The sequence below is a fragment of the Colletotrichum siamense genome (assembly GCF_013390195.1).
Source record: "Colletotrichum siamense strain Cg363 chromosome Unknown KSG_Cg363_contig01, whole genome shotgun sequence".
Classification (NCBI taxonomy): domain Eukaryota; kingdom Fungi; phylum Ascomycota; class Sordariomycetes; order Glomerellales; family Glomerellaceae; genus Colletotrichum; species Colletotrichum siamense.
Window position 1 is genome coordinate 1988851 of NW_023501014.1, and position 22410 is coordinate 2011260.

The 22410-nt window shown below is 55.1% G+C and overlaps 6 protein-coding genes across 6 annotated transcripts; 3 read left to right on the top strand and 3 right to left on the bottom strand.

Annotated features, from left to right (window-relative positions):
- On the top strand, positions 1 to 1360 carry KAB1 (putative voltage-gated potassium channel subunit beta; the record flags this gene model as incomplete). The annotated part of the gene is made up of 6 exons (XM_036632341.1): positions 1 to 98; positions 169 to 191; positions 248 to 314; positions 370 to 457; positions 519 to 1067; positions 1139 to 1360. 6 exons carry the CDS (start codon positions 1 to 3, stop codon positions 1358 to 1360), a joined length of 1047 nt encoding a protein of 348 aa, XP_036502014.1.
- A 620-nt stretch (positions 1361 to 1980) lies between these two features.
- Positions 1981 to 2398, bottom strand: CGCS363_v000493 (uncharacterized protein; the record flags this gene model as incomplete). Its single annotated transcript, XM_036632342.1, has 3 exons — positions 1981 to 2148; positions 2200 to 2238; positions 2375 to 2398. 3 exons carry the CDS (start codon positions 2396 to 2398, stop codon positions 1981 to 1983), a joined length of 231 nt encoding a protein of 76 aa, XP_036502013.1.
- A 4137-nt stretch (positions 2399 to 6535) lies between these two features.
- CYAA (Adenylate cyclase) lies at positions 6536 to 14519 on the top strand (the record flags this gene model as incomplete). The annotated part of the gene is made up of 4 exons (XM_036632343.1): positions 6536 to 6717; positions 7808 to 8567; positions 8876 to 14269; positions 14325 to 14519. 4 exons carry the CDS (start codon positions 6536 to 6538, stop codon positions 14517 to 14519), a joined length of 6531 nt encoding a protein of 2176 aa, XP_036502008.1.
- A 783-nt stretch (positions 14520 to 15302) lies between these two features.
- On the bottom strand, positions 15303 to 17170 carry Alg12 (Dol-P-Man:Man(7)GlcNAc(2)-PP-Dol alpha-1,6-mannosyltransferase; the record flags this gene model as incomplete). Its single annotated transcript, XM_036632344.1, has 3 exons — positions 15303 to 16579; positions 16635 to 17084; positions 17158 to 17170. The coding sequence occupies 3 exons, from the start codon at positions 17168 to 17170 to the stop codon at positions 15303 to 15305; spliced, it is 1740 nt and encodes a 579-aa protein (XP_036502007.1).
- A 680-nt stretch (positions 17171 to 17850) lies between these two features.
- Positions 17851 to 18331, top strand: YOS1-0 (Protein transport protein YOS1; the record flags this gene model as incomplete). The annotated part of the gene is made up of 4 exons (XM_036632345.1): positions 17851 to 17878; positions 17941 to 18000; positions 18096 to 18203; positions 18276 to 18331. The coding sequence occupies 4 exons, from the start codon at positions 17851 to 17853 to the stop codon at positions 18329 to 18331; spliced, it is 252 nt and encodes an 83-aa protein (XP_036502010.1).
- A 599-nt stretch (positions 18332 to 18930) lies between these two features.
- creB (putative ubiquitin carboxyl-terminal hydrolase creB) lies at positions 18931 to 21417 on the bottom strand (the record flags this gene model as incomplete). The annotated part of the gene is made up of 4 exons (XM_036632346.1): positions 18931 to 20980; positions 21030 to 21043; positions 21115 to 21264; positions 21379 to 21417. 4 exons carry the CDS (start codon positions 21415 to 21417, stop codon positions 18931 to 18933), a joined length of 2253 nt encoding a protein of 750 aa, XP_036502009.1.
- Between the last annotated feature and the right edge of the window lie 993 nt (positions 21418 to 22410).

Sequence of the window (22410 nt, forward strand, 5' to 3'; positions counted from 1 at the left end):
ATGGCTTGGGAAGAACCGAGAAAGACAGGCATGCAGTACCGCCGCCTGGGCCACTCTGGCCTTCATGTCTCGGTGCTTGGCTTGGGAGGCTGGCTGACGTACGTAAACCGCGCAGCCTCTGGTTGATGGCACTTGAGCGATCCAGGCTGACCGACATGATGCGCGCAGGTTCGGCGGCCACGTTGAGAACGGTACGCGAGTGGCACACGGCGCGGAGGTTCTTGGGGTTGTCACTAACGGTCAGCAGAGAAGACGTTTGCGTGCATGAAGCAGGCCTACGACCTCGGCGTCAACTTCTTCGATACGGCCGAGAGGTAAGCTCCGCGCGGCCGAGAGAGCGCAGTCTGTAGACTGATCCAATGGTTGCAGCTACGCTGGCGGAAACTCCGAGATTATCATGGGCCAGGCCATCAAGAAGTTCGACTGGAACCGTAACGATATTGTTGTCAGCACCAAGGTGAGTTGGACGTTGGGAATTTTACTCAACACGATCACAGCGGCTAAGTAGGCCTTTGTAGCTCAACTGGGGCGGCGCCAACGGCGAGGTGCTCATCAACAACCACGGTCTCTCTCGCAAGCACATCATCGAGGGTCTCCGAGCCTCTCTGAAGCGACTCGACCTTGAGTATGTCGACATCGTATACGCCCACCGACCCGACCGTTTGACGCCCATGGAAGAGACGGTCCGCGCCTTCAACCATGTCATCGACAAGGGCTGGGCCATGTACTGGGGCACCTCTGAGTGGAGCGCCGATGAGATCGCCGAGGCTTGTGGCATCGCCAAGGACCTCAAGATGATTCCTCCTGTCGTCGAGCAGCCTCAGTACAACATCCTCGAACGCCGCAAGGTCGAGTACGAGTTCCAGCGCCTGTACCAGCGCTTCGGCCTCGGCTTGACCACCTTTAGCCCCATCAAGATGGGCTTGCTAAGCGGCAAGTACAACGAGAGTCTGGATGCGCCGCCGGCGGGCAGCCGCTTTGCCGAAGGCAAGGGCGACAAGTTTGTCAATTGGGCCAACAAGGAGTGGTATGGCAACGACGAGTGGAAGTCCCTGATTCAGAACGTCGTCAAGCTCAAGGCAAGTCCCCACCGGCCACCCCGTGATTTTGGGATGGCATACTGACGGTGCGCGTTCAGGGTATTGCGGAGAAGCTTGGTGCCACGCAGTCGCAACTGGCCCTTGCGTGGTGCTTGAAGAACCCGAACGTTACTTCTGTGATTACGGGCGCTTCAAGACCCGAGCAGATTGTCGAGAACGTGGGTGCTCTGAAGGTTCTGGAGAAACTGACACCGGAGATCATGGCGGAGGTTGATGCCGTCGTGGGCGAGGTCAAGCTCGACCCGGCCAGACAAGATTAGATTATGGCGTGTTTGCGGCGAGCGCTGGTTCTGTAGATCTATTTGGGTGGCGTAGTACATGGCACGGCATTTTTGGGAAGAAAGGAACAACAGGTCAGGCATAGGGATACAACGGGCTTTCCAACAGATCCATGCATATCCGTGTTGAGGACCCCGTATTGTTGGATGAGACTCGCTCGATTACTCGCTGACCGCCGTTTCAAGCTGCTCTGGTTGGTAGACATTTCAGAGGAACTGGCTTCTGGAAGCCGTGACGACAGGCCCCGAGTCAAAATGGATGCGGCAACCCCGGTTTGACGCGGCCAAACGATGTGCCGTCTGCGCCATTGCTCGTGCCCTGCTGAAGGATGGTACTCGCACGTCGAGATTGCATATGAGACGGACGGGAGTGTACTCCGAAGGCGAAGTTGTCCAGACCAGATTCAGGACGAATACGGTATTGGATGCTTCAGAGAGAATCCGACTGGCGCAAACCCTTGTGCAGCCATCTTGACTCGCTTGTGAACGTACTTTGTAGATCTCCAGGGACCATGTAGGGATAGTGCAACGCGTTCCTGGGCCGGTGCTCCTATGTGTAGATGAAACTTGACGAAGGGCGCTGGGAATAGTGTCCCGCGGAGTCACGGCGCCGTTCGGGAGTCAACAATGCCAGTGGTTTGGTTGTGGTCTAGACTCAAGAAGGTTGTCGATCTTCTTGTCTTAGTTGCACATCGCGAATCGTCAGGTGTCTTTTGAGGCATATTCCGGGGATGACAAGTAACAACCCACAAGAAGTCGGCCGTTTTTACCTTTAAGGTCTGTCAGCGAACGCTCCATGGCGGGGGGAGTCCATGATTTACCACGTGTCGATAACGTCCATGCAGCCTGTTGACATCCATCTGTATACCTTAGTCAAAGAGGCCCTCGGACGAGGAGGAGCGCTTATCGCTGTCCATGATCGCTTTAATCATGTTTGCCGCAATCAGGAGAGCGCACAGCCGCGATGATACCTCGGGAGCGAACCCGTTGACTCACATGAATACACCCGCGAGTGAACATGTCCCGCAGAGACAGCGTGTGCTTTCTGTTGGTAGCAAACCTGGGGTCCCGTCCGTCTCAGAGGCCAAGAAGCGGATGGGGTGGTGGACGCGGGCCATTCCTCAGAGACAGAGTATGGGGTACGGGTAGTTGGTGTGTGTGGTAACGTAGGAACGGTACGCTGTAGTGCTTGCATGGATGGGCGGGCTTGGGAAGGCTGCATGGCATGGCTCACCCAAGCGACGAGACGAGGTCTTCGCCGCAGGCGCATTGATCGCCGTCTGGTGGTTGTTTGGTATGAGGGACTGCTACATACCAAACAAGCAAGACGTGTGGCGTCACAGAGTGCGCGACCAGGATGGGCGGAGGAAGGAGATGGGGTTCTCTGGAAGGATTGGGGTCAAGAGAATGCGAAGATGGATGTGGCAGCATGAGCAGCAGAGGTCGTGAGCGAGATGCGAGGTGTTGCGTTGGTGTTGCGTTGTACGGAGAAACGGCAGAAAACTAAGGTGATTTGAGGCTGATGGTTTGAGATAGCTATCGCGACAGCTTCGCGCAGAGATCGAGCTGCCAAATAAGATGTCAATATCAGGCCACCTCTGAGGGGAATGACGCCGGGTTGTGGTGTTGGGGATGTGAAGGTTTGAGCTTGGCCCGCCTTGCTGCTTAGTGTCGTGAACGACGGTTGGGAATACAGCCTTAATTGATGGGCAAAGTTGATGCGCGCAGCAGGTATTAGGCCAGTAGAGTAGAGGGGGGACATGTGGCCGAGCAGGGAGGGGGGCATTTGTTCAATGCAGGGAAACTCTCGCAACTGAGGATGCAGGACGGGATGAGACGAGCATCTGAGCTGAGCTGCGATGTCTGCCCTATGCAGCGCCCCACGACTGCCTGCATGGCTGACATGTGTATGGTGTGGATGGTTGCGATTAGGCCGAGTATGTGTGTGTGTCTGTCTTGCTGTGGCTGCAAGGTGTGTTTGTTACCTTCCCTAAGGTACTGCATAGGATGTGACCGATTCTGCTGGTGTGTAGCGGAGGTCGAAGGAAATGAACGACCCTGTTGCCTGTCGGGTGGTAGAGAACCAACACCGGCCTCAATCCGAAAGCCAATGAGCATCCACTTCGAGTCGATGTCTGATCAAAGTAAAGGTCGACGAGATATTGAACTGAGACATCGATCTCGCAAACCAGACAGGATTTGTGCCTAGCCCGTATGGGCAGACAGGGCGTCTTGGGTTTTTTTCCCCACCCTTTCAGGCTTCTGTAAGAGCTTCGTGTCATGAAGCTACGCAGCCAAGACATGCAGAGAAGAGAAAGGAATGAGTCGGAAAATAGCTGGCGGAGGGTATGGAAGAGAAGTTAGAAAGAAGTCAGAGAGATGGAACCGCCAAGTGCATAGTGCCCCGACGAGCAACACTGAGTAAGGTACATGGCCGTAGTCGCGACAGCAGCGACGAGACTGAGCGGTAACAAGTGCGTTCCTGGTTCGCGGTGCCAAGGGCAAAGTGAGACTGGTCAGACGGAATCGAATGCGCGCGGGTGCTCCATAGTATTGTTGTTAGGTCAGCCGGGGACGTTGAAGGCGACGGGGACGCATGCTGAGTATGCTGCTCCGTACGGATCCCGCGCTGCGCATAGGCATTGACTGGCCGTATGTTTCTTGTCGTGTGCATGTGTCTGCCTTCTGGCGCGTCCGTCGCAAGGCAAGGCATGACTTGTACAACGATGGCCGGTACAGGTGAGATCCATGGGCCAAGGTTCTTGTCAAAAGTACCTTATTTTTTCCCTTCTTCTGGAAATAATCTTAGGTGCGGTGTTGCAGCGGACACGAGTCTGCAATATTCGATTTGATAGTGCGTCTTGGGTCTTCATCCGAGGAGAGACAGAGACAGGAACAGAGAGACGCTGCGGCTAGAGAGAGATGAGGAAGTAAAATTCCATTCCGACCAAAGCCTTCTTGGGTTCTGTCGTAGCTGCGTCGGGGAGGCGCCGGCGGATGCAAGTGCTGTTTTAGGCTGGCGGCATGTTGCCTTGGTCGGTATGCGTACTGCGTAAGGTAGGCAAGCAAGGCAGTAGTACTAAGTAAGTAAGTAGGTGTTGCTGCGAACGGACGGTAGGGCGATACCAGGTCTGTCGCAGATTCAGCACAGAAAACATGCCGCTCTGGCAGGTTCCGAAATACCAATAATTGCCAAGGCCAAGGCCGCCGGATGCAGCAATGAATGGATGTGAGCAAGAGTCTCCCACATTGTTGCCTTACCTAAGGCGCTTTCCCACAGCTGTGGCCGGTGGAATCTGGGTGCGTCCCACCACACTCCATGTCAGAGTGTCCACGTCCAAGCTCCTACCCCACTTACCCAAGATACAGTGTACCGTGCTTAGGGGAAAGGCCAGACGCTAAATCGTGAAGTGGTACGCGACTAATCCATTCTGGGACGGACATCTGCTCCCTCGAAACGCGGGCGGCAGGAGCAGGGCGAGCCTCACATTCAACATTCCCCCCTCACGACCACCTACCTCACCTTACCTTTACCTGCCTTGCGCCCGTGTGCCTTACCCCTCGCTGTGTTCCGAAGTGTCGACGGAACTTCCTGTCGCCCGTGCCTTCGCCAGTTGCACCTGATAGATGCGTATCGCAGCCACGTGAAGTTTGTGCTTGTCTAAGTAAATGATAACGTACGCAGCAAAAATACTTGCACTTGCACTTGCACGCAGCACTTGCTTGTAATTGGCCTCAGCTCAGTCGTCTGCTTGAGCCAACGACCTATGATCATCCCTACCTACCTTAGGTACCTGGTAACCGCCTACCCACTAAAAAAAGACCGCACCTCCAGGGCAGCGCTAGGTATGCCTCCGGCAGAGCGACACAAGCGACGCCTGCTGCGGGTCTCTCCCCAGGATTCAGACATAAAAAAGACAAAAAAACGACCAGGACGAATGGAGTGACACCGGGCCACGGCATACCTGAGAGATTATTGACGAGAAAGTCATCTCATTCCAACTGGATGCTACCTCAATCTTGTCCTAGTCATGTCTCCACGGCTACACGACGCAAAGGAATGGGTTTGAATACAACTATTCGAAGACGGGGATGTGCCCATCATGACTATTGCGTAGAGGTGTTTGTCCTGAAGTGTGCTTGAAATGCAAAGTCTTCACAAGTCGGGTACCTAGGTAAGCCAATAGGCAAGACCGGACAAGGTACATGCGCATCACCAGCTGCACCACAACACCATCGTCTGCAAGGCATTGTGTTCGTATGTATCTGTTGGTGTTGTAGTAGTAGTCGCAGCTTAGCGCTCGCAACTTGAAGTGAACCAACAGCTAATTAGCTACCACCTACACTTTGCCTTCCCATGCTGCACACACTCTAATTAGCTTGTGCTGGAACACACAATCCCTCTCACTCACTTACTCATCTCACTCTCTCTCTCTCACAAACACACGCACGCACGCACATACCTTCTGCTCCTCCTCATTACCTGGCTGCCCGACCTTACCTCACCCAGCAGCAGCCTCTTTCGTCGTACGCGACGGACCTCCTCCGGCCCTACATTTCTGTGGGCTTGTCCCCCATCCATGCTCGCGCCAGCTCCATTCTTTCCCGCATCTCCTCAAACCGTATGCGACATCGAATAACATCCATCACTTGTTTTGTTGCGGCTTTGCGACTACGAGACCCCGTTTCCATTCCATTCGCTGCGACAAGCACATCAACAACATTCACATCACCCGCCGCCATCGACTTGCTGCCGCTGATGCTGCCGCCTTCAATAATGACATAATCGAATCGACATTTTGTCTTTCTCTGCCCGCCGGTCATTCTGCTCCCGCCAGTCTGTTCTGCGCCCTTCTCTGTTTCTATCTCTCTCTCGCTCGCTCGCCCCCCGACGCCGGTCCCTGTCCACAGCCCGCCGCCCGAGTTGTTTCTCCATCCACCTCGTCTCGCTTCGCCTCGCATCTCCATACTATCGCGAATTCTCACGACCCCGCCCACTTAGTCTGCCCTATCCGTACCAACCTCGTTTCCCGTCCTCAACCGCCCGTCCTGGTTGTTTGCGTCCGCTCTCCGTTACTGCGCGACTGCCGTCTGCCTTTCCCCCGCCGTTGTCGGGAATGACATGGCTCTGCGCCCCCATGCGACGGCCTGGCGACAATGACGAGGAATGAGGCCGGCTCCCGCTTCAGCTCGCTTACGAGCACCAGCACCGACAGCACCCGATCGTCGGCCACTGTCAAACCCCAACGGCCGTCTTCATCGTCGGCGGCATCGACATCGACATCGCGCAAGGCGCCTATGCGACTGAAGACGGACGACAATGGATCCATCGCACAGAAGTGAGTGTCATGTTCCGTACTGTACTGTACTATCGTTGTCATGTTCATGCCCTGCTACTCTCTGCCCCCGCCCCGGTTCCCCTCCTAGTCATTCCGTCAATCAATCAGTCCATCATCCATACCATTCCAGACATGCCTCTTCCCACAAGTCAGTCAGGCCAGCCCAGTCAGTCGTCCAGCCGGCCCGGCAGCGGCAACGGCAGCGGCAGCCCCAGCCCACTCAGGCAAGGCAGGTCTACCTTATCCACAGTCCCAGAGCCCACACAGTCCACAACCCGAGTTCGTTCCTAGTCCCCAGTCAGAGTCCATCGCCGTCAACCTTGCTCTGGGTTTGGGGCTCCTCTTCCACGGCGCCCCTCCAAAACCAAGATATCCACCTACGCCATACAGGGCAGCCTCCAGTCCTCCAGTCCTGGCCTGGTCGCTGTCTGTTGTCGTACTCTTCGTCGCTTGTCCCTGGCTGGCCGGCCCCTGCCCCATTCATGGCGCCTGTTGCTGCTTGTCTGCTGCAACAGTGCAACTGCTGGAGCGAGTGTGTGGTGTCCCACCACAGCTTTCTTACACGCGCCGCGGCCGTCGTCCCGAAACCCAGTCCTGGGCGAGACACTTTTGGTGTAGCTTGGGCTTCTTTTTCTGCCCTTTTGCTGCAACTGAACTGAACTGAACTGAACTCGGCCGGTGCAGCCAGCAAAACTGCTACAGCAGCAATTCAGCTCTCTCGTACAGCTCCCCCCTCCCATCACACCCCTCCCAGGTCTTCCCTCCCCTCCAACAGGCCTGCTAGCGACCCTGAATTCCCTCTGGCACCCACTCCCCTCCCTTCACGTCCTCCCTCACTCATCGTACTGCCCCCCCTCCATCGAAGTCGCCTGCGCCCTGGCCCCAGGCAAGCTTTGTCGTCGTCGCTTCGTCGGTGGAGCTTTCTGCTGTTTTCGATCCCTCCAGTCCAGCCCAGTCCAGCTCGACCCGAGATAATCTCACTCGCTTTCCTTCCTCTCCCCTCCATGTTCCTTCTTTTGAATGTTTCTGCCCTGACGCCCTGACGAATGCGCCCATTGCTGACTGGTCCCTGCGTTCCACCCCCGTCTAGATCCTTCATCAGTGACTTGAGCCCAGCCCAATCCTCTCCAACCCACGCATCTGCGCCGCGCGGAGCATTGTCGCCAGCTTCAACAACATCCAATGTCTCCTCATTCCGAGATCACCACCGCTTGAGCGACTTCGCCAACTACCGCCGAGACCTGGCCGTGCTAGAGACCTCCGGTGGCCGTCTTCCCTCCATCCAGCAGCAGCCTCCAACGGCCAATCCCTCGTCAACCTCACAAGTCGCTCCCTGGATGTCGCCCTCCAACGGCGGTGCCACCGCATCCACCCCCCAAAGCCAGCTCAACACCACCTTCTACAATGATTCCAGCGACAACCTATCCATTGCCTCTCAGTTGTCGCCAGGCTTTCGTCCCCCCACGAACCGAATAGCACCTCAGTCGTCCGGAAGTCAGGATTCGCCTGACGCTGCCTACTTCGGAGACGAACGCCGGCCCTCGTTAGCTAGCATCACGACACTGAGCAGTCAAGGCTCCAAGACGAGTATTCGAAGAGGTGGATTACAAAAATTACAGGGCTTCTTTGGGGAGGAGTTTCCAGGTCGAGACGGGTCGGAAAGCAGCTTGCATTCAAGTTCGGGAAAGGACCGCTCGCGTTCCTATAGCCACAGCCGCCCTACCAGAGATCGCAACTACTCCAACGCGACCGACCACCAACGAGACCGAGAAGGTTCGCCTTCCTCTTCAAGGCCGAGGACCCCTGTGCCCGCTCCAGAGGTTGTACCTTTCCTCTACCAAGAAGCCGATGTGAGTAAAATCCACGCATCCGCATTCTCCTGCTGTTGTTTTGTTCTTGTTTTAATCGATTTTTTTTTTCTTCGGATTTTTTTTTGTCTTTGGCATCCCCTCCAATCCGTTGTAAACCCATTGCAATCATCCTTCCCGAGCTTGCCTCGCACTCATCCGCGTTTCCGTACCCTGGGCGCCACTATCACGCATGCGGGTATTGCGCCGCATCAAACCATAGTCTTATCTTATCTTTTATGCCCCTTCGTGCAGCGCCAGTGCATACAGCCTGTCCTCCGTCGAGTCAAGCCTGCTAAACTTGCTTCAAGGATATTGCCAGGTACGGCGAGGCCCCAGTCAGAGACATTTTGAGCGGCCCCGACCGCGAACGTTACATGAACAACGAAAATCCCAACAACCCGCAAAATCCACCAAAGACCTCCTCATCAAGTCGCTCCGGCCATTCAATCGTGCATCTGCCTGGCCACCATCACCGCCATAACAGAAGCATTGATGATGGCAGGGCGCTCCGGCCAACTGTAAGCAGGGAAGATTCTCAAGCGAGCTTGCAGGTGCAGAATCCCCGCGAAAGAGGCGGTTCCGCGGCTACCGTCATGTACCCTTCCAATCGAACCCGCGCCCAAAGCCCGACACCGAGCGGCGGCTACTTCAGTTCGAAGCACAATCCTTCCGTCGACGGCTCGACATCGCCCGGTGGCCAGCAAACCCATCATTCGAAGAGAAACATTTTAAATCGATTGCGGGGGAGGAACAAGGATAAGGAAGATGCCACGTCTAGGCTGCGTGAACTGCCCGGGTCGACCAGGTCCTTGGCCGCGAAGCCATCACGAACTGACTTCGCCCGACCAGAGGCACCTTCAACCTTTCCGCTCGCCTACGCAGGTACTGAGCCTGGCCCCGATCAGGACCCAAGGATGGCCGCGGCTGCGTACAACAACCAGCGCAACCAACAGACGTTCAACAACAGATTCCCATTTTCGAAGAGCAAAGGACGCCAACAACGATCAAATGACGTGGAAGAGCAGATTGGCCCGACGGATAGGCAAGCAGGCCAGGGCACCGGCTTCTTCCTCGATACGAACCTGAGCGACATGGAAGGCATCCTAACCAAGCCTCCAATGCTGACGCCCATGGATACCACCTTTGTCACGAATATCCCCGACAAAGTCGACGTGGCTCCTCCGGTGCCCCAGAAGAATGACGCCTTCCCAGGAGGGCCCAATGGCTCCTGGAATGCACCGGACAGTTGGGCTGTCCGTCGTAACACAGAGGACACGACTTACCAACCCCCGGATCTCGACGACATCGGCAGTCCGCCTCGCCCCGAAGAAAAGATGACACCCTACTGCATCCGAATTTTCAGATCCGACGGCACCTTCGCGACCCTCTCCATGGCTTTGGATGCCAGTGTCACCGATGTCGTTTCTATGCTTATTAAGAAAACGTATGCTACGGACGGCCTGGAGAATTACCACATCATCCTGAAGAAGCACGACCAAATTCGTGTCCTCGCTGCACCTGAGCGCCCACTTTTGATGCAGAAGAGGCTGTTGCAGCAGATCGGTTATGAAGAACGAGACAGGATTGAGGATGTGGGCCGTGAAGACAACAGCTACCTTTGCCGCTTCATGTTCTTGTCGTCGAGAGAGAGCGACTTCCACTCGGTTACCAACGACCTCGGCCTCGGACGCATACAAAAGTTTAATCACGTTGACTTATCCGGACGCAACCTCATCACAATCCCTATCTCGCTCTACTCTAAGGCTTCAGAGATCATATCACTGAACCTATCTCGCAATCTGTCATTAGACCTTCCTAGAGACTTTATCCAGTCATGTCAAAATTTGAGAGACATCAAGTTCAACAACAATGAAGCCCGCAGGCTACCCCCGAGTCTTGGAAAGGCTGCCAGACTGACATATCTGGATGTCTCGAACAACCGGCTCGAGCAGTTGGATCATGCGGAGCTGCATGGGCTACATGGCATTCTTAAGTTGAACTTGGCCAACAATCGTCTCAAGGCTCTTCCCCAGTACTTTGGCGCCTACAGGTCACTGCGAAACCTCAACATATCTTCCAACTTTCTGGAAAAGTTTCCCCTCTTTCTTTGTGAGGTGGAAAGCATGGTGGAGCTGGACCTCAGCTTCAACACAATTAGCAGCCTGCCCAATGAGATTGGCAAGCTCCGAAACCTGGAAAAGTTTGTCATTACCAACAACAGACTATCGAATTCTTTACCCGATTCCTTCCGTCAACTACCCAGCCTTCGAGAACTGGACATCAAGTACAATGCTATTACCAGTATCGACGTTATCGCCGCACTGCCCAAGCTTGAGATTCTTTCCGCGGATCACAACAATATTTCTCAGTTCATCGGCTCGTTCGAGAGGATCAGAAGCCTCAAACTCAACTCGAACCCCATTACTAAGTTTGAGATTATCGAACCGGTCTTGACTTTGAAGATGCTCAACCTTTCCCATTGTCAGCTGGCAAGCATCGACGAAACCTTCAACATGATGTTGAATCTGGAACGTCTCGTCTTGGACAAGAACTATTTTGTGTCCTTGCCTGCACACATTGGAAACCTCAGCCGACTGGAGCATTTCAGCATCGCCAACAACAACGTGGCTGAACTGCCAACCTCGATCGGATGTCTCACTGAACTCCGGATACTGGACGTAAGAAGAAACAACATTCGCAAGTTGCCAATGGAGCTTTGGTGGGCGAATAAGCTCGAGACGTTGAATGCGTCTTCCAACATCCTGGAGAACTTCCCCAAGCCTGCCTCGCGAGCACCTCGAGCCGCAGGCGAGGAAGCCCAAACCCCTGCTGCTATGAATAAACCCAATCCTATGAACAGTCTCCCTCAGCTACCTATTGAGGAGATTCCAGATTCTAGGAGGCCGAGCGGGAACTCCTCATCAACCTTGCTTAGCGTCGGACCTTCTCCAGTGCCCGGCGGTGCAGACAGGAAAAGTTCGGTCGTGTCAGTCTACGGCAAAGGCGGCAGAAAAACATCGGTGGTATCTAGATCGACGTCTCAAGGCACGGTTCAGACGATGACGCCGCCATCTGTGAGGAAAGACTCGACTTTGACATCAAGGCTCTACACAACTTTCGCCGGTTCTTTGCGAAACCTTTACCTGGCAGAGAACAAGCTTGATGACGAGGTTTTCGACCAGATCACCATGCTCAACGAATTGCGCGTGCTCAACTTGTCGTGGAATTATATTAACGATATGCCACAACGATCAATCAAGAGCTGGCCGCAAATGGTGGAGCTCTATCTGTCTGGTAACGAGTTGACAACCTTACCGGCCGACGACCTCGAGGATGCCAGTCTTCTGCAGGTATTGCACATCAACGGAAACAAGTTCACCAACCTGCCAGCCGACATTTCCAGAGCTAAGAAGCTGGCGGTGTTGGATTGTGGCAGCAATTCCTTGAAGTACAACATTTCCAACGTTCCCTACGATTGGAACTGGAACCTGAACCCCAATCTGAGGTACCTCAACTTGTCAGGGAACAAGCGCCTGGAGATCAAGGCGGCCAATCCTCCCTCCACCGCCTCCAACCGCGACGATTCACTCGCTGACTTCAGCCGCTTGCTCAATTTGAGAGTTCTGGGTCTCATGGATGTCACGCTCACACAACCCACGATTCCCGATCAAAGCGAAGACCGCCGTGTGCGAACGTCCGGATCTCTTGCTGGACACTTGCCGTACGGTATGGCCGACACCCTGGGCAAGAATGAGCATCTCTCGACGATTGATCTCGTCGTGCCTCGCTTCAATTCATCAGAGACTGAGACGCTACTGGGTCTCTTTGACGGCCAAGCCCTCTCCAGCGGCGGTTCCAAGATTGCCAAGTACCTTCACGAGAACTTTGGTCACATCTTCAGCATGGAGTTGAAGGGCCTCAAGACACGTCTTAACGAGACCCCTGTTGATGCTCTCAGACGTGCTTTCCTGTCACTGAACAAAGACCTTGTCACCGTTGCGATACAGCACAACGAGGAGCGCTCTCAGAAGGTGCATAGGGGCTCTGCGCAGCCGGTTGTGCTCAGTAAGGAGGATCTCAACTCTGGCGGCGTTGCGACCGTGGTGTACCTTCAGAACACAGAGCTCTTCGTAGCGAACGTCGGCGACGCCCAGGCCATGCTTATCCAGACGGACGGCTCCCATAAGATTCTCACCAAAAAACACGATCCCGCGGAACCTACCGAGCGTCAACGTATCCGCGAGGCTGGCGGTTGGGTCTCTCGTAATGGCAGACTAAACGACTTGCTGGAAGTCTCTCGAGCTTTTGGCTACGTTGAGCTCATGCCATCCGTTCAGGCCGCCCCCTACGTCAGCAGCATTACCATTCGAGAGCAAGACGACATCATCTTGATTGCCACCAGAGAGTTTTGGGAGTACTTGGACCCCGCGTTGGTCGTCGACTTTGCTAGGCAAGAACGCGGCGATCTTATGCGGGCATCGCAGAAGCTTCGTGATCTCGCAATCGCCTATGGCGCCACCAACAAGATCATGGTCATGATGATGAGCGTGTCTGACTTGAAGAGGAGAGTCGAACGATCCAGACTTCATCGCGGGCAGAGCATGTCTCTGTATCCCTCAGGTGTTCCCAACGATCTACAGCAGCTTCCGCGTCGTGGCAAGAGGAACAAGGGTGACGTGCTGGACTCAACATTGCAGCGACTCGAGGCCGAGATTCCAGCGCCTACTGGCAACGTGTCTATCGCATTTACCGATATCAAGAACTCTACCACATTGTGGGAGATGTACCCAGCTGCGATGAGATCCGCCATCAAGCTGCACAACGAGGTAATGCGCAGGCAATTGCGAAGAATCGGCGGTTACGAGGTCAAGACTGAAGGAGATGCCTTCATGGTGTCATTCCCGACGGCCACTTCGGCACTATTGTGGTGTTTTGCGGTCCAGATGTCGCTATTGGATGTCAACTGGCCTTCCGAGGTCCTCAACTCCGTCTCTTGTCAAGCACTCTATGACAAAGACAACGCCTTGATCTTCAAGGGTCTTTCCGTTCGCATGGGTATTCACTACGGTGAGGCCGTCAGCGAGATGGACCCCGTCACCAGGCGTATGGACTACTTCGGACCCATGGTGAACAAAGCGTCCCGTATCTCGTCGGTTGCTGATGGAGGCCAAATCACTGTTTCGTCCGACTTCATTTCAGAGATCCAACGTTGCCTAGAGAGCTACCAAGACACGGACAGGAATGCCTCGACAGGTTCTGAAGACACGTTTGATGATGACCAGGGCTTTGCTACTACGATACGCAAGGACTTACGGTCTCTCAGCTCCCAGGGTTTCGAGGTGAAGGAGATGGGAGAGAAGAAGTTGAAGGGTCTTGAAAACCCGGAAGTGGTGTACTCGCTCTACCCACACGCTCTTGCGGGACGCATCGATCACCACCAGCAACAAGAGACTCGCGTCGAGGTTGATAAGCCCGCTATCTTGCAGGCTGGTAGCGAGTTGGCGTTCGACACTGAGTCTATTTGGGCCCTGTGGCGCGTCAGCTTGAGACTGGAGATGCTGTGCAGCTCGCTGGAGAACGTGTCTGGCCGTGGCTTGCAACCCCCCGAGACGGAGCTTTTGGAGAGAATGAAGCACCGGGGAGGTGAGGTGACGGAGCGATTCCTGCTCAACTTCATGGAGCACCAAGTGAGCAGGATAGAGGTGAGTTCTGTTGCGAGAAGAATCTGTGTGATTTGTCGCTAATAATCCTTTCTAGACTTGCGTCACTTCACTGTCACTTCGTCACATTGCTATTGGCTGTGCCCCTCTGGAACAGCTAGAGGACATGCGGGCGCCTATTAGCGATATTCTCGATCAGGTCGCCAAGCAGATGGCCGAGCTAGCGAGATACAAGGCCCTCTACGGCGAATTGAGCGACTCAGACCACGGTAGCGACACGGAGCAAGAGTAAGCGCAGCGAGCCTTCGTGATTCATGATTCTCATGCGGCGGCATAACTTATATAATATACCTACGGCGTACGACGGATTCCGTCCACATCAACCTATCACCTGGATACCCGATTCTTTCAAAAGGGAGGCATACGGCGCTCTGATATACTTATTCCATATCTGTAAGATGCGATTACGACACTGAAACAGCCAGCGAGAAGCGGATTGGTGCCTGGTTTCTAGGCTTGGGGTTGCACACCTATTGGGTTTTACTGGTTCAGGAGGATTCAACTCGGAGATGACAATTTTGGTCTTCGGGAGCAATGCTGGATGAGAGAGAGAGAGAACACAGGGACTGGTGTGTCTGACGCTAGGCCCGCTCTGTTCGTCCTTGTGTGTGTTTTGCGTGCGTGGGCGCGTGGTAGGGGGTAGGGGGGCAGGCTGGGTTGCAACGAACACGGCGGTTTCGATTGAAAACGATAAAAAAGTGTGCACGTGTACGTGTGTTGTATTGGTTCGCATTGGAAGCAGACGGGAACAGGATACTTGTAGAGTTCCTCAGGGCATTGGATACGCGGGGTTTAAAGGCTGGTTACGAACAGCCGTGTGGTAGGATAGTGTTTACTCTTTTCCTTTTCCCCCTTTCACAAGAAGCCGAGCTTAGAGCATGGCATTCATCAAACGTTCATGTTCCACTTCTGGTGATTTCTTGTGATTGAGCTCGCTCCCTCTCTCTCTGAGGGAAGCGAAGCCCTTGGTCTAGTAAATGTAATACAAATGCGACGACGCTCGTGAAATCGACGTTTATTGGGACACAATCCTCGCCCCGGAGCCCGCGTCCTTGACTCTCTTCAAGATGCGGATTCTAGGCTCCATCCGCGGCCCAGCCCACCAGCCACCAGTCAACGACCTGACCTTGTCACGAATCCTCTTAACCCACAATCCTCTGCCGAGGACCTTCTCTCCTTCCTCAGTGTCCTGTTCCCCGGCCACGACGGCACCAGGCTTCAGGATCTCGATCCCAGCGTACCCTTGCACAACGCCGACGGTCTCCCACTGGCCCCCCTTGACGGACGCAGGGTCCTCGGCGAGCACGTAGTCGAACCGCGACCAGAACGCGGGGTCCGCGAGGACGGACTTGTCTTCCGTCTTGTCAAAGGTCATCACCGGCACCGCAGCGGCCGTCGTCGCGTCGCTGTTGAGGCTGTTCTCCAGAGCGCGCGAGTGGGGGTTCTTGGGCAGCCCGGCCGGGTTCTGTCCGAAGAGGGTGACGCCCGTCATGCAGCTCAGCACGTCGGTGTGGACGGCCGTCACGGAGGAGCTGGCGGGGCTCTTGCCCGGAGAGGGGCCGGAGCCGACGAGGGCGTGGAGCTGGCGGAGGGCGTCGCCGCCGGGGTAGTTGAGGGAGGAGATGAGCAGCATGCCCGTTGAGGCGGCGAACGCGGCGAGAATGCTGAGACAGAGGGCCGAGGAGGCGAGGGCGAAGACGAGAGATTTGGTGCGACGGGCGAAGATGTAGTTTGCGCCGAGGGCGGCCGCCGCCGTCAGGGGCGGGACGGCATAGAAGATGAAGCGGGCTTCCTTGTGAGGCTGGATGGAGTAGATCGCAACGAAGAGGAGAGAGGGGATGACAAGGCCGCGGGCTACGTTGGATGTCCCTGGCTGGGTCAGAGCTACGGGGATGAGGAGCATGAAGGTCAGGGGGTTGACGAGCAGGCGAGGGAGAGCGGATGTGAAGTAGAAGTGCCAAGGCGAGACACCCCAGTTGGAGGAGGAGCCGAGGACGGCATTGTAGTAGAAGCCCCAGAGCTCCGGCCAGAGGGGCTTCTGCCAGAAGTACGAGTCCAGGGGCACCGAGACGACGAGGGCGACGGTAAAGCTCACTGCGAAGGGACGGATCAGACGCGGGATCGTGGTTTGCGATGTCAGCAGGAGGTAGAGGCCCGTAGTGGCAAGCAAAAGGGCGACTTCGGAGCGGAAGATTGCGGCGGCGAAGACGAGGAGGGAGACAGCAACACGCTGGCGCGGGGATGAGATCCGGGGATTAGGATGGGGGAGTAGGTTTGCAGAGGCGAGAGTTGCTTTTCGTGATGTTAGTTTTACTACAGCAACGATAACGAACGTCGGGGTACTCACTCAACGCGAAGGCAAACATGTTGGGCAACGTTCTTGACGCGTAGAAAATGACGTGAAACTGGCTAGCAAGCAACAAAACCCACCACCGCTGCACATCTACGCCCAGCCCCTTGCCCAGGCTGCGAGCGAAGAGGATGAGCGCAGCAGCATTCGCGAGACCCAGCAGCAAGCGGACGACGAGCTGGGCGTGCGCAAAGCCGAATAGGGACACGATGGGACCGCCGATGCCTGCGAGGAGGACGGGGCCTACGAAGGTGCGAGGAACGGCGCCGGGAAAGTCAAAGTGGTCGTAGGAGGCGCGGAAGCGGGAAGCGATGTCGCTAGTTGGTGTGCCGTAGACGAGAACATCGTGGGTCGCTTGGATGTTGAACGATTCCTCTACTTTTGTGTCTGGGGAGAGGAGTAGGTGGATGGTGATTAGAGAAGGGATGAGTCCCAGAAGGACAATGTCTAGTGCCGTGTCAGTCTTGGTTGTTTCCAAAGTTTGGACTGGAGGGAGGATGCGTGAAGGAGCTGTAGATACCTGGGAGCTTCATTGTGAGCGCGTCAAGGGGTGCGTGTACTTTTAGGGCGGGAGGTACTGAGAAGGGAAGGAATGAGAAGAGAAGGATTGTGAAATGTGGTTTATTTCATATCTGTACTGAGGAAAGGAGGATCGTCAGGAGATGCAAAAAGTCCAAGTTGTGAAACGATTTGCCCTGTGCTCCTTTTCATCTCAATGCCTTCCAAGTTTCCTGATGATAATTCTCGCGAACTTGGAGCTCTCATTCAGGCGGGACAGGTCAGGTTCTCAGAGTGAAAGTGTAAGCTGTCGTCTTGCACCTACCCACCACAGCTCTGAGTGTCCGTGCACGGCCCAAAGACATTCATGCAATGCAAGCAATTGGAGCCAGCGAGCGATGGGCACACACAGCAGCTGTGGACAGCTTTCCTCCCCCCAAGGCGGTACCTGAATTAGGTACCTTACTGGCAGCAGGCAGGGATCGTCGGAACGGATCAAGTCCACCTCCATCACGCACTGGACCCAAGGTAAGCTCCAGGTCTGGACAGCGAAGCGCAGCGCGCAACCACCATCACCACCTGGCCCCAACTTCCCAAGCTTCGTCTTGCTGGAAACTACCCCCTTACCCCACGATCGCAACGAAACCAATCCCCCCCCCCAAAAAAAGCCTTCTTTTCCACAACAAGTTGGCTTGCGCCTGCAATCGCCGTCAAGATGTACATCCTAGGAAACTTTCTCTACAGTATGCGCACACATCCGTTCCCATCTCAGAGAGCTTGCGCTAACCACAATAATCCCCTCCAGTCGCTGTCCTCCTCATCAACGCCATCGCCGTCCTCTCCGAAGACCGCTTCCTCGCGCGCAGTACGGCCGTCCTCAATTCCCCCCTCCGTCTACCCTCATTGGAGTACAAGCGGATGCGCAAGACGAACGGTTCAGCTAATGACCTCCCGAAACAGTCAACCTGTCCCCGTCCTCCTACGACCCAGCTTTCGGTCAGAGCACCGATGCGAGTGTTAAGGCCAAGATCATCAACCTGATTGCCAGCGTGCGGACGCTTATGAGAAGTACGCATAACATACCCGCCAGGCTAATTGGAAGCTCCGGGAGGCGAGATGCTGACGTCCCCCGCTTTACAGTACCGTTAATAGCGATCAACACCCTCATCATTTTCTACGAGCTCATTCTGGGATAGACGGATGAAGACCCGGCGGATCTGCTTATTCTTTGTGTATATCAAACGGCTTGGACCTTTCACAGCATGGCATCATCGTAACGAACTGGCGTTGGGGGTTGGCAGCGGGTTGTTTTGGTCATCGAAGGGGCATCACTGCCCAGGAAATTAAAAACAACACGGCGCGGCAATACAGTGTCATGATATTGAGAAGGGCAAATGCTTTGCAACCTTTATTCCTCGGAGACTGCCTCTTCAGAGAATTGCAGCTCTGGGTCTTAAATCTTTGATACCGTCTTGCGCTATCATACAGTTCGGCGTGGTTTCGTCAAAAGCAACGCTCATGACTCCATCAACTGTGGCCTTGAACCTAGTCGCCCTCATTATGTGAAAAAGAATATTATCCAAGCTAACCGCACCATGCTCGGGTATCTGCTCGCGCCCAGAGATTCCTCCGTTGGAGCCGTTCGTGGGGCTGGTCGCAACCTACACCAGGGCAGGAAGCGATGTACTGTGTCCATCGTGCACAACAGCTCCCTACCGACTCCTTTTTTGTGATATGTACTAATGAGAAACTGAAACCTTCAGGTGAGTCGTCAAACGAAATTTAATGCGCCGCCTCATGACAGCAGGTTTCCGCTCTTCTTCCTGCCTAGATTGAAACTGAACCGCTCTCTCAACTCCTTGGGCTTGTCTGCGTGGTTTGCTGCGCCATCGGTGCCATTATGACCGTTCTCTGTCGGTCTCGGTGATTCAGGCTTATCCTTGTCCTTGCTGAGAAACCCGAAGCTCTTTCGAGTCATCGACTTGCTTGCCCGGCTAGACCTGTTGAGGAAGCTCGTCGTGCCAGAGGGTTCCTTCTTCTTCGGTTCTTGTTCTTCCGCAGTTTTCTTGCTTAATTCCAGAACCTGGCGCAGCTCGTCCTGTTCCTTTTGATAAGCTTCTCTCCGCCGGGCGTGACTCTCCCTTCGTTGCCTCTCTTCCTCTTTCGCCTTGTCCTTTTCAGCCTGCTTCCGCGCCTTCTCGGCAGCCTCTTGCTCCTTCTTCTCCCGCTTCTTTTCATCCTTTGATTTTTCGTTCTTGGCTGCCGTGTTAGATCTGGTGATGCCAACAGGTATCGCAGGAGCAGCGGGTGTGGGCGGTACTGGCGGAACCTCTGGTGCATCCACTTTACCGGGCGCAGTCTGAGCGTGGGAAAGCCCGGGCATCGGATCACGCTCTTCAATCGGGCTTACGGGTTGTGTAAACTGCTTGGAAAGGGGTGCAGTGCCGTTCGGAGTGCCGTTCGTACCGTTGACCTGGCCGTTTTCCTGTGCGACGTTTGCGGTTGCGTTCGCGATCTTGACCTCCTCCGCACCCTCAGCCTCCATCTCCGCCTGCACCTTTTCGAAGGTGGTCTCTTGGTAGAAGAGAACATACGCGCAAGCCATGCCGGGCTTATCGCCAAAGAAGTTGCGAACGAAGTGCTTGTCGACCGGTTCCACCATCTCGTCGTCAAAAAGAACCCAACCACGATCCTTGGTCTTGATGACTGAAACATAGTGCCCGTGATAGGCATTACCTCCGATGTGAACTACAACAGCGTACAGTTCGTACATTCGATCCGGGTCCTCGGCGTCATCGGTGGTGTTGAACATGCGTAGGTGGTAGGGATACACGACTCGGTGGAAAAGCTTCTGCAGCCGGCTGTAATCCTCGGTATACTTGAAGCGCTTTAGATGCAACGCCAAGACCTTGGGCAAGCGCTTAATCTTCATTCGCTTTTCAGCCTCCTGAAGACCGCCGCAATGATCGCAGTGAAACTTATTGCGCTCGCAGAGCATTTCCTCGGCAGAAAACTTGCGTAAACATGACGTTACTGATGAATGCTCATCCAAATCGATGGACAGGTCCAGAAATGTCTCGTCTCGTTGTGAGGCCGTCTCACAAGTCAGACACTTTGTTTCCGACGTCAAGACTCCCTCGAAAATGTCGTGAACCCATCCGGTTCCAGGAGAGCCCATGCCGTTGACAGGGCGATTGATGAGGCTCGTGGCACCAAGAGCATTCTCCACTGACTGAACCAAGCCGTCCCGATTTTCAGCCTCTCGCTCCTGGATCCGCCTGGCGTTGGTCTCGACGTTGGATATGACGTCGTTCAAGACCAGACCGTAGAACTCGTGAGCGTCCTGATGCATGGAATTTCGAAACATTTCATTGTCTCTCTTGAAAATTTCGAGGAATCGCTGCGGGCTGAGCACACCCGTTCTGGTGTTGCTCTCAATCAGGGCCTGGAAGATGTCTTTGAGCCCGGTGAAGGTGCATTCCTCCATCCCGTAAGCTGAGGGGTTTTCCTGGGCCAGCTCCAGAATCGGGCCCTTGATCATTGCCTGCTTCTTCTTGTATTCGGGCGAGTCGGGCTTGTCTTCGGGACGTGTGCCAGGAGCGCCTGGAGGGGGCATTCCTGCGGTTATAGCTTGTCTGCGCTTCATCGACTCCGAGGCACTCAAGCCTTTCTGCTTCGTGCCTGGGGTATTTGGGGGTTCTTTCGCGACTGGCGGACGGATGGTTACGTTGACCTTCGGTCGTGTTCCGTTGGGGGTATCGGTAGGCGACAAGGGCGGATACTTGACGACATGGTCTCGAAAGGATTCGGAGTAGAAGAGCGCTTGTACAATTGAGTTACAGTAGCTATACAAAGGTCAGCGAAATGGCCGGGAGAAGCGACAAAGTGGCATACCAGGTATTGCCAAACTACACGATTGATCAGCATTCGTCGTCTCGGAAAAGCCGGTGCAGACACCGGTGGGGTTTGGAGAACTTACATTCTCGAGACCGAAGAACTTGTCGGTGCCATCTTCCCTCAATGGACCAGCATTCTGTAGCATCTTTTCCAAGGGGGTAAGCTCGGGAGCTGGCTCCTCCTTGCCGGCTTTTTTGCTGGGCGCATCTTTGGTCGCTGGGCTTGTGGTTGTCTAGAAAGCAGGCACTCTGTCAGCAACGGCGAAGTCGCGCAAAGGCCAGCATGTGAGAACGGGACGCGGCGGCGGAAAGGGCGCGGGCTGAATTCCAAGAGATTTGGTACGCACATTTCCCGCATTCTTCAGTTTGTTGAAGAAGCCCGCCATGTTGGCGACTTTTGTCGGAGGCTGGTTAGAGAGGGCAACGAGCGAGATACGGGGTGGTTGTCGGTGGATTGTTCGCGCGAGACAAGCTCACGGGGGCCGGGCAGAGGAAACGAAGTCAAACATGCGATAGACAATTGGGCTCGGGTTGAATGATATGGCTATGAGTGAACTGCGGGGAGAGGTATATTGGAGGAATCGGGCGGATTCGAGCAGTGCGCGCGACTGTGGCGCAGAGTAGTAAGGGTCGCTCGGGGATTCGGCCGAAGAGTTGGTGGTCTGTGGAGGGACAAGAGAGGAAGAAGAGACGTCAGGGAAGATTGGATGCCAACGGTAGTGGAAGCATCTGCCTGGACAAAGAAAGATAGACCAAGCCGTGTTGGCGGCAAGTAGGGAAATCGTGAAGAAGGAGGAGAAAGATTGGCAATGCGGGAGATGGAGAAAGCAGCAATAACGGCGTACACAGAAGTAGTTAGGTAGACTGGGTGTGAGAGGGATTTGGACTTGGGGACCTGGGGTTGGTGGTACCTGGTCTGGTCCGCAAGAGCAAGGAGGACGGAGGCGAGGTTGTGGGTTGGGGACACTAAGGTACCTCCTGTACCTACCTACTGACCCGACAGGACAGGATCGGGACAGGATTGGACAGGCAGTAATAGAGAGGGTGCGACAGTGTGTTGGAAGGCGAGGTGCCTTGGGTGCGGCGCAGAGGTGCGTAGGTAGGAACGGGCAGCACTTCTCCCCAGCAGAAGCGGCAGGAAACCGACAGCGACGGCGACACACGGTGGAGAGGCTGGCAGACAGCGGCTAGGTGCGAACTGGTGCGGGTGGGAAAGGATGGGCTAGAAGGTCACCCGCTGATGGAAGGTGCCTTAGGTAAGGCAGGCACACGCAGGTGGTGGTGATAGTGGTGGTGATGGGGGGAAGAAGGGACGGGGGGGAGGGCGAGGCACAGAGGAAGGTGCCCCACCAGGCAGTCCACAATCGACGGTGTCAGTG